Below are 11089 nucleotides of genomic sequence, written 5' to 3'. Positions count from 1 at the left end.
TTTGTCTGTCCTGTCACATCTCCAAAATACACAGCTGGGCAGTGGAGGCAACATCTGCCCTGGGCCCAGGCACAGCACAGCCTTTGACCTCTCATAGAAACAGACTGGGCTGGGGAAATTTGGGATGAGAATCTCACAAACACACTTCTGGGGTGATCAAAAGTAGCAACAATCTCAAAGGATCCCTGTGTCCCAAACCCACCACAAGGGCCATGTTCTCACCTGCAGCCTGAATGTGCATGGAGAGGCTCTAAAATCTGGAGGAGAGGGTCCTGAAGGTCGTTCCAGCTAAAGATCCCATCATGTTCTTATCAAACCCTTGCTAAAAAAGCAGAAACATAAAGTGCATATCAATTTCTACACTGAGAGCAGGAACTGAGCAAAGTGCGCTTCATCCTGAGCCAACCTCCTCTGTCAGCTCTCTGGGTACTTCTGTCACGCTCACTGATGAACTCCACAGAACCACAGAACCATGGGATGGTTTGGGTCGAAGGGACCTCAAAGCTCATCTCATCCCCCTGTGCCATGGAGAGGGACCCCTTCCCCTAGACCAGGAGGCTTCTCCTTGCATTGCCTTCTATCAACCCAGAGCTGGACCCCTCCAGGTTTTTGGAGGGAACTTCTATTGAATCCTTCACTGGGTATTGTTTCATTTAGTTCCTCATGCTGCAAAAAGAGCAGAAGCCTTCACATGGTGCATGCACCCCTGCAGACTCCCATCCTCCTCCCTGACAGGCACCTCTGCCATAAACCTGTGTGTGAACACCAGAGTAACTCAGCCACACCAAAATGAGCTGGGCTGTGAGCAAAGCCTGGCACAGAACCACCCCAGCTCCTGTGCAGAAAGCCCTCACTGTCAATGTGGGAACAGACTTTGGATGCTCTGCTTTTGCCTCCAGGTGCTCCCCTTTGTAGGGATCCCTCCTTCTCTTTAATTTGGCCCTGTACTCCCTGCAAGTGCTGCTGCTTTTGAGTTGGAAAAACCCAAACTTGCTTAAAGAAAGCCACTGGGAGCTGGAGCTGGGAACTGGGAGCAGCTGGAGCCGGGAGCTGGAAATTGGGAATTGGGAGCAGCTGGAGCCGGGGCAGGGAGCTGGGAGCTGGAAATTGGGAACTGGGAGCAGTTGGAGCTGGGAGCTGGAAGCTGGAAATTGGGAATTGGGAGCAGCTGGAGCTGGGAGCTGGAGCTGGGGGCTGGAAATTGGGAGCAGCTGGAGCTGGGGGCTGGAGCTGGAGCTGGCTCAGTGCCTGTTTGGCTCTGCACTTTCCCAGCTTCCATTGCAGGGAGTAAAACAAATCCCAAATACTCCTCTTGGTCTGAAAGTTACTCTGACTGCAGGGGGGTGGGACCACAGGGCAGGGCTATGGACACAGAAGAAAATGAGGGGAAAGAGAGTTGGGACCTTGCCAGGCACCTGCTGGAACCGATGGGCTGCAGTGAAGGAATCCCCTAAATGAGGGTGGAACAGCCAGCGTGTCCCAGCCCAGAGTGAGGGAGCTGTGCTGGGGACCATTCCAGCACCAAATCCAGGGAGGAAGGTGTCTGACACAGGCATGACACCCTCTGCTTTGTCCCCAGAGTGAGTCCCAGCAGTGTCCCCTGCCACCTGCTCAGATGCCAGGCCAAGTGCCCCAGGCTCCTCCTGGGCCCTGCCCTCCTGGCTGCTGGATCAGGGCTTTCCCAGCTCCCCACCTGAGCAGGTGAACGGCCCAGGGCTGCTCCTGGCTCCCAGAAGCAGGAGTGCTGTCCTTACCTGCTTCAGCACACTCTGCAGCTCCCTGTTGGACCAAAGGTCTGTCAGGAGAAGTCGAGCAGCTTCAGCTGCTTTTGGACAGGAGCTGGAAAGGTGAAAGCAACAAGAGGATTATGGCAGGCACAGAGCAGCACCCCACAGACACTGCTGAACAGTGGGACTAACCCAGGCAGTGCTGAGCACTGGGACAAACCAGGCACTGCTGAGCACTGGGACAAACCCCACAGACACTGATGAGCACTGGGACAAACCCAGGCACTGCTGAGCACTGAGACAAACCCAGCTCCAGCTGGCCATGAAGAGGACTGTCAGTAACAGCCTCCTGCTCTCTCAGCAATGTTGTGTGACAACTGTCACCAGAGCAGGGCAAATGAAAGAGAGAGGAGGATCTGAGTGGGAAAATGAGCATAAAACTGAGCTGAGTCTGAAATTTGAGAGAGCGAAAGAGAAGGGAAATAGTGCCAGCCCTTTGCTGGAGTGTGCAGGGACTGCCAGCGTGGGTGGATCTCCTGGGAGGGGGCAGAGCAGCGGGCTTGGAGCTGCCTGGAGAGGACAAGGGACGGGAGCCTTTGCAATAACAACATCTGCAAGCAGCCCAGAGCCCTTACTCAGCACAAGGGAACAGATACCTGCTCACGTAACAGCTCGAAACCGTGAGTCATCGCAGGACCTTTTATAATTTTGGAACATTTCATACCCAGGTATCCCCTCCCTGCTGGCTCCCATGGCTGCTCCTCATCTCCTGGGCCTCCTTCTGGCTGTGGGAGACTCCTGCTCTGGGTTCGGGGCAGCAGCCCCAGCCTGTCCCACCCAGGATGATGGAGAGGAACAGGACCAAGCTCAGGGCCCCTGTCTGATACAGCTCCACAGAACCTTGTGCCCTCAAAAACATTCCTCAAAACATTCCTCAAAATTGTCCCCAAAATCCTACAAGAAATAGGACCAATAGATCATGAGGAACCTGGGACTTCAACTCCATGCTTGGAGTGTGGCAGGACAGGGATGGAACCACATCCAGTAAATTTTGAGGCATTTCTCTGACATACACAGCAGCTGTTACCAAAGAAATGATTGAGTTTAACTTGGTCATAAACTTAAAAGGTGTTGTGCAGCTCCTAGTGTTGTGTGGAGGGCTGGAGGACAGCCAGAAATTCCTGAGCAATGCTTTGGGACAGAAAAAACAGGTTTTATTGCCAAATCTCTTCTGTAGTTATAAGCACACTATGCTCTGTCACCAGAATGACAATGCTTTAAAACATTTTTTGCCTGAAATGTTGTCTATGGGTGAAAAGCCATTAAATCCCTACAAACCCAAGGTACCTGTGATCAGACAGGCAGAGCATGAACTGAGCTCTCAAGGATTTGTAGTTTCAAGTTGTTTCTCTCTTCCTAAGCCAGAGTAATTCTCTCTTATTTTTGAAAAAAAATTACTTCTAATGCTGCTAAATATGTGCTTTTTGCCACTATGTCTCCAGAGAACACCTCAGAAGTTCTGTATTTTCAAGCCAAAATTACCAGCATCAGTACCTGAGTCATTTATGAATTCAGGCAGAAGTTCTGAACTCTTCATTTAAAGAACTGTCACTGACTGTTTCTTCCAGCATTGACTGCTACAATTTAGGTACAAAAAGCTCAATATGGGCTGCTGGAGTGTGATGCCAACTTCAGTAGGTAAAGCAGCATATCCCAAACAAAACAGTGTGAATATAGTAGTGGGTAACACAGAGCAGAATATCAAGGACAGCTGATTTGGGGGGAAATTCCTTAATAACAAATTGCCTGAAAATCAAAGTTGATTTTAATATCATCTGTCTTTTACAAATAGAATTATTCATGAAAAATTGTGGAAAGGCAATGAGGGAGATTTCCCCTGGTGGCAGTGGCAGGAGTCATCCAAAAAGCTACAGATTTAACAAAACATAAACAAGACACAATCAGAAGGAGATGGTGGGGAATGGGGAAAAACAGAGTGGGGGCAACAAAGACAAGAATCTTGTCCACAGATATCAAATAATGGGGAGAAATAATCCTTCCTCAAAGTACAAATGTACAAAGAACTTAAGGTGTGTCACTGAGAATGCCAAGGAATTCCCAGAACAAGCAAGAGATTATGAAATTGATATCAAGGTGCAATCTTTGGCAGAAATAGGAAATTGGAAATCTGTGGGTAAGAACTCTCTGGCACAGGGAATAATCAAGGGAAGACCTGAGGCTCTTGAAAGAATAATTTTGGTGAAATGCTGTGGTGCAATTGAACCGCAAAATAAAACTGCAATAGCAGAAGTGTGAAAAGTGAAGGAACAAAGAGAAAAAGAAATAAATCCATGGTAAAGGGATAAACTGCAAATGTTACATTCTAAAGCACAAGGAAAGATTTTGGGAAAAGCTTTGAGTGCAGCCAGTAGAATTAATGAGGAGAATTTCAATTTAATTAGTGAAATAATGTGGCTTGAAAATGAGCAGAGAAATGTTTTTCAGACAGCTGGAGGAAAAAAACGAAAAGGAAACAAAACACCCTAATAAATCAGGTCCAGTGGCTTGATTTTCAGAAACATCACCAGAAATTGAAGGAAGTATTAAATATTTTGGCAACTTCAATTAAAAATAATGAAGAATGAAGGAACCCCATTTGACCACGAACTCCATGTCATAGAGGAGAGCATCTGCTCTATGACAATTACTTAATTGGGATGCTCCAGGAAGAAGAAGAAACCACATCCATCAGATAAACTGCTGAACCCTTTCTGCCTTTCTGTCAGAACCCAGCTATGAGAAACATGAGGAGAAAGAAACATGGGAAGGGAGGAGAACATGGGAGAGGACAAATGCATAACTCACTGGTCTGGAACCTGGGGCCTCTTTCTAAGCTATGCCCCTGCAGCTGTTTGAGCAGGTGGAGCTCCTGGTTTGCAGCTGGCAATGCAGTGGGAGCCCAGCTCAGCAGCACAGGGCAGGATCTGAGGGTGGCAGAGGAGACACAGGGAGGGAGCACCCAGACACCAACCCCAGCCTGGGGCTCAGGGAATGTCCACAGGGACCTGAGGCAGATTAACAGAGAAAGCTGCAAAGCCCTGACAGGGTGCAGGGCGTCCCTGGGTCCCCCTGGTAACTCAGGCACCCCTGAGCCCCTGTGCCCCCATCTCTGCTGCCTGCAGTGCTGGCAAGGAGCAGGTTGATGATGTGGGACTCACCACATTCAGAAACCCAGTGGGGTCCTGGGGGCTTCAGCCAGCCCCCAGGAGAGCTGGAGATTTATTGATTTCCAGTGGGGAGGGGGAGGCTCTTTCTGATGTAGGACTGGACAAATCCCTCCCTAATTTTTCTTGTTTATCTTCACAGGCAGCATGTGACACGGGGAAAATTTCACCTTGGGACCCAAGCAAGAGTCAAAAGTCTCTACAACATCTGCTCTGTTGCGACAGCCTGAAATAATACAGCCTGGACAAGTAAGATTAGTCCTGGGTGGAAATTGTTCTCTTTTTCTTTTTCTCTAAGAAGTGAACAGCATAAAAATCTTTGAGGACAAAAATGAGTAATGGAGGCAAAGTAACAACTCAAGTTCTGGACGTTTTAAGAACTGGGGAGTTTCTCAGAGGACTCTGTGATCCAGGCAGGACTGGAGACATCTCCAGAGTTTGGTAACTCCTCACAGCTCAGTGACTCACCTCCAAGAAAGCTCATCCCCAGCAGCCAAGGCAATTAAAGTGTTCCCAGCCCGGGTTGTGCAAGGCTGTGCTGGAGCACCAAATTACTGAGCACTGGGCTGAGGAGCCACAGCAGGACTTCAGCACGAGTAAATAGCATTCAAAACAAGGAGGGCTTAGGAGAGGGCTGGGTTTCATGGTAATTGGGCTCATTGGACAGTGGAAGCAAGCAAAAGCAGCAAACAGAGCAAAGCTCCTTGGCCCAGGCCCAACCCAAACAAGGAGGCCCCGTGTAATGACAGAGAGTGTCTCTGCCATGGAACAAGAGGTGGATTGGAATAACTTTATCAAAGGATGATGAAGGCATGCAAATGGATTTTCACAACAGAAAACAATGGGTTACTTGTCTAAGGCATTTTAAAACAAAGACAGATGGCAGGAGAGATGAAAGCCTAGGAAGGAGAGAACATGGTTGAAGATAATAGAAGTTTAACACCAGTTTGGCCAGAAATGAACACAGAACTTGGCAAGGCTTGACAGGCTTGTGCTGCAGGGAATATGGATAACAAACAGGACAGAATTCCTACCACCAAACCCCAAACCAAGTCCTAAAATAGAAAGACGTAAAATATGATGAGATTGCTCAGCTGGTGTAAAATACAGGAGTAGACCAGGAAGGTACCTAAAATAATTCCTGCCTATGTCCCCCCAGAGTTGCATCTTGAGGAAGATGATTCAACTAAAAGATGAACAGATTTGCCCATAAAAGTTAAGTACAATCCTTGAGTATCCACAGTGTTGAACCTCAGACCTGACCTTCATGACAAGGTTTGAGGGAAGCCCAGGAGTCAGAAGTCACTGACATCCCCTGCTGTGAGGGCTGGAATTTTTCAGAGATCAGAGAACCCCAGAGTGGTCTGAGGTGAGAGGGAACTTAAAGATCACCCAGTCCTACCCCCTGCCATGGGCAGGGACACCTTCCACTAGCCCAGGGTGCTCCAAGCCCTGTCCAACCTGGCCTTGGACACTTCCAGGGATGGAGCAGCCACAGCTTCTCTGGGCAACCTGTGCCAGGGCCTCCCCACCTTCATGGGGAAGAATTTATTCCTAACATTCAGTATAAATGTCTCCTCTTTTAGTTTGAAACCATTCCCTCTTGTCCTGTCACTATCTGCTTGTGTAAAAAGTCAATTATCCTTTTTTTCATAAGCTCTCTAAGTACTATTTTTAAAAGACTTTAAAATATTGGTGCTTCAGTTTTTAGAAATTCCTAAAATTCAGCCAGAAAGTTTCCAGAGGACCTTCTGCAAATCCACCTTGGATGGATTTGCCTCCATCCTGCCTGTTTCCAAGAAAGCAGTGCTGAGGATTTCTGCCCACCAACACTCCCAGTTCCTTTATTGGGAAGGAATAATGCTCCAGCCTGGCTCCAAAGGGTGCTGGGAAGGCTCTGGGCTCAGCCTGGCTCTGTCCCTGCCCCTGCCTCGTGCCCCACACTCACCCATTCCGGCACAGGCTCACTACATTATTTAACAAGTTGCTGGACAGGTAAGACTTTCCCAGGTGGGGGTTGGACATGATGAGGTTCCTCAGAGTGTAACAAGCTGATGTCATGATCTCCCCATAGCTGCTGGTGTTTCCAGACTGGAACGACAGGAGACGGGACACATCTGGGAGCACCTGGTGAGCTAAAGAGGTGGAGGAATGTTCCAATCAACATTTAAACACAATCTGGCACAAGTGAATGATGCTATTTGTGTTAACACCAAGCAGAGTTATCTCTGCAGGGAGACACTGGAAGTGTTGGACAGCAATGGCACCATTGTCATGAGTGGATTTTCCCAAGTCAAAGCGAGGTCTGCAGGCCTTAGGAAGGGCAGTGTTGTTGGCCACAGACAGTGAAGTCCATCTCAGTTCCCAAAACACTGTCACCCTCGTGGTCCTGCAGCTTTGTCACTGTCCATAAAGCACAGCACGTGTCACACAGCACTGGTGACTGTCCTTGGGGCCAGAGGAAATGTCACTGCTCTGCCCAGTCCTGGAGCATGGCTAGGTCTCCTTATGGGGCTTACAAAGCAAGCTGGGCAGATCCCACAGAGCTGAAAGCCGGGATCCAGCACAGGGGAAGGACTTACCCATGGTTTTGTGGAGCACAGGATGCCTGGACATGTTGCTGAGCAGAGAGGCCCCGGAGCGCACGACCTCGGAGCTGTTGGACTGCAGCAGCCGCGCGATGCGGGGCAGCCCCTTCTCCTTCAGCCCGATCATCTGGCTCATGGCATTGGACATCTGGGGGACAACACATGAGCCCATGGTTACAGTGCCAGGGGAAACAGCTGGCATGATGGTCAGGCCTGGAGGAATGTGACTGCACCATAAAATGAGCAGTCCTGTACAATCCTTTTTCCTGCTGCTGTAATCTCACTTTGTCAGTTTTACCTTCCTTCCCCACAGCTATGGGAGCCTGGACAAAAGGGGGCTCTGGGAGGATCCTTTGGCTCTCCTCAACTCCCCTACAGGAGGGTACCAGGGATTGGTCTCTGCTCCCACAGAACAAGGGGAAATGATGTCAAGCTACCCCAGGGGAGGTTTAGATTGGATACTGGGGAAAATTCTTCACCAAAGCAGTTGCCAAGCAGTGGCACAGCTGTCCAGGGCAGTAGTGCAGTCACCATCCCTGGGAATGTTCAAAAAGTATGTGGATGGGGCACTTGGGCACATGGGTTAGTGGTGAACATGGGTGAACAGCTGGACTTAGTGATATTAGAGGGCTTTTCCAAGCTTAAGGATTCCATTTTTCTGTGACATTTGAAAAGTCAGCCTCTCATGTGCTGTGATGCAGCTGGTGCTGTTCTCTGGAGCCCCAGTGGAGCAGCTGATCACTCAAATGACATTCCAAAAGCTGGAGAAGCTTTGCTTTCATGTCCACGTTGCCTTCACCCTTCACAACCCCCTGGCAGCTCCCTGCCCTGGCCCTTCACAGCTCCTGCCATGCCCCAATGGGCTGTTGGGGAGCAGGAATAGATAATGGATGCCTTTAAAAAGCAGTCTGAGGACCAAAAATACTCATCTTAGATGTGATCTTGTGCTTGTAAAGGTAGAAAGTCTAAGGATGCAGCCAGGGCAGAGGAACTCAAGCACATCTGAATAAACTGCCCTTATTGACAGAACTTAAACTGAACTTCTCAGCTGCCCCACCACAAATGCTGATGGAGACACATGTCCATCAACAGTGAGATGGGAGTGGAGAGAAGGGTCTGGAAAACATGTGCCCTGTTCCACATTCACACCAGCAGGACTGGGGTGTGAAAAGCACAGGTGAAGGATATTCAGGGCCATCCTCTATGAGCTAAAGGATCACAGCAAGCTCCATAAGCTCATCCCCAGATTCAGTTTCCATCAAATGACAGCAAACTCAGCAACTCCAGCTCCAGCTCTGAGCTGGAATGAGACCCTTGAGGGGAGGAGCCACTTCTGCACACCCAGACAAATTTCAGCCATTCCATGCCAGGAGGCTGAATTAAGTTGCTCCAGCACTGTCAGAGCTGGGTTTGGTTGTTTGTCCCTTGTGCAATGTTGTTGATTGCTGAAATTTTCTTTTCCCTGGAGCACAGAACTCCAGCCCCATTTCCCTGACCAGCTCTGCCCATATGTGACAGCTTCTCTCCACCTTCAGGTTCGTGGCACTGCTTAGTTAAATTGCCAAAAGTCAAGGTTCCCAATTATTTAGCATGGAAATGGTTGTGACAAAAGGAGATCAGAGCTGGCAGGTTAATGCCATCCCAGCAGGGAAGGCTCAGAGTGAGTCACCCGTGTCTCTGGGTGGGACACTCCCCACACGTGACACGCCTCTCCTACCTATGGAATCATTATCTCTTTATCTCCCCATCCATCTTATTTAAATTGGGATTGATGGAGCTGGGCACAAACAGACAAGTCGAGGGCTGTCCCAGGGGAGCAGCCTGCGAGGACGTGCCCAGGGCAGTGACGTGGGCCTGTGAGCCATGGCTGTGACGTGTCCCCACGGTGCCACAGCATCACCCAGCCCCTGGCACCGCCACGCTGCGTGCCCACGGGTCAGGACATCTGTCACAGCTATTTTACAGGTAGCTCTGAGGTGTGGACAAGCCACAATCCACAGCACAACCCACCCTGTCATTAGAGCCACCTCCCCTTGGAGCACACTCATGGGTGGTGGCTCAGCCCTTCTCCCATCTCTCATCACATCTGGCTGGGGTGCACATCTGGGCTCACCCTCACTGCCACCCTGGGGGAGGCTGCCAATACCAGCAGCTGCTGGCAGTGTGACCAACAGACTGGGGAAACTTGGAACCCCAGAGTATGGGTCTGGGATAGATACTGGGGATGCTGGCTGTAGCTCCCCATGAGACCCTGAGCTTGGAGTTAGGATCCCACTGATCAAACACTATGGAGAGACTGGCTGTGGTGCCCTGAGGTTTAAGGAGGACATTTTCCTTTTTCATGGCCGAGAAGTGATGCTGATCAGGGACCTTAGAGGTCTTCCCAACCTGACTGACTCTCTGGTTCCATGAAGTGCTGACACATTTGGGTGCACACATGAGGAGGGGAGGGAAGCTCTTACCAGCCCTCGGCTCGCAGTGAGGTTCTGCAGAGCTCCAGCACAAGCCTCCAGGGTGGCATCCTTCTTGCTCTGATCCATCAGGGACAGGTAGGTGCGGATGGCATCTGAGTGGTACAGCCAGCTGGGGCCTTTGGGCTTGAAATCCTCCTCAGGAAGGGGAACCCCATACTCATCATTCTGCAAAGACATGAGAAATTGGGAGTTCAGATCCTGCTCTTCCTTTGCAGCCCCTGCTGGGGTTGAACATCACATTCCCAATCCCTCTGTGGCACATCCTACCTCCATTTTCCCACTCCTGCTGTTGAAGCAGCCTGTGAGAGTTTTGTCCATGTAAACGCTCCGGGCCATGTGGTTGAGCTGGGTGTATTTGTTGGGAACCTCAGCATCCAGGCGGTAGGAGAGGTTGTGCAGGATGCAGATGCAGTTCTCCACAGACTGCATCACCCCCAGAAGACAAATGCAAACATCACATTAGGCAGAAAACTATGGAGCAGCACCAGAGAGGGCATGGGCTGGGCCATAATCAGCTTTTTAGCACCATAGATGCTCTTTAGCCTTTTTCAGGAAGCAAGGGATGGGAGAGAATGAGCTGGAATAGATGTGAAGGAGAGATCTCAGCGAGCTGCTGACCCAGAAAACCTTGGGAGGTCTCACTTGCCACAGACAAGTTGGCAAACAGGAAAAAAGAGTGTGAGAGTGGTTGGATCAAACCATGAAATTCTGAATCTTGAAATGCCCCTCTCACCAGGGGTAACTTCCAATGACTCTCTGAGTCACAGCTACAGATCAGGTGACACTTTTTACCAAGAACAGGCTTTAAGCCTCCTTTCCCTGGATGCCAGAGTGCCCAATGGGAAGAGCAAGAGAGAATTTTGGCTGGATACCCACAGCCAACACCAGAACCTGTGGTTACATTTCCAAAGAGCTGTGTTTTGTGTGTGCTGCTGGAAAGGGGCTTCCTGCAAAAGCCATCCCCAAAAGAGGGTTTGCTCAATCCAGAGAGAATTCAAAATAACTTTGGTAACTTTGATGGTTACATCTGAAAGGTGTCTACAAACACATTTTTGTCCAAGGCAAGTGCTGCTCAC

General features: G+C 49.8%; 1 protein-coding gene across 1 annotated transcript in view; it reads right to left on the bottom strand.

Annotated features, from left to right (window-relative positions):
• Positions 1 to 250: 250 nt before the first annotated feature.
• PKP1 (plakophilin 1) overlaps positions 251 to 11089 on the bottom strand; it is a 46446-nt gene continuing 35607 nt past the window's right edge. Inside the window, exons 8-13 of the mRNA XM_005492451.2 lie at positions 10281 to 10436; positions 10002 to 10178; positions 7534 to 7687; positions 6900 to 7086; positions 1755 to 1839; positions 251 to 322 (exon numbers count right to left, since the gene is read on the bottom strand). Of these exons, the coding sequence (XP_005492508.1) occupies positions 251 to 322; positions 1755 to 1839; positions 6900 to 7086; positions 7534 to 7687; positions 10002 to 10178; positions 10281 to 10436 (831 nt within the window). The remainder of the gene's footprint in view (positions 323 to 1754; positions 1840 to 6899; positions 7087 to 7533; positions 7688 to 10001; positions 10179 to 10280; positions 10437 to 11089) is intronic.

This window comes from Zonotrichia albicollis, chromosome 28 (assembly GCF_047830755.1).
Source record: "Zonotrichia albicollis isolate bZonAlb1 chromosome 28, bZonAlb1.hap1, whole genome shotgun sequence".
Classification (NCBI taxonomy): domain Eukaryota; kingdom Metazoa; phylum Chordata; class Aves; order Passeriformes; family Passerellidae; genus Zonotrichia; species Zonotrichia albicollis.
The sequence above is the reverse complement of the archived record's forward strand: the minus strand, read 5'-3'. Positions and strand labels throughout refer to the sequence as shown.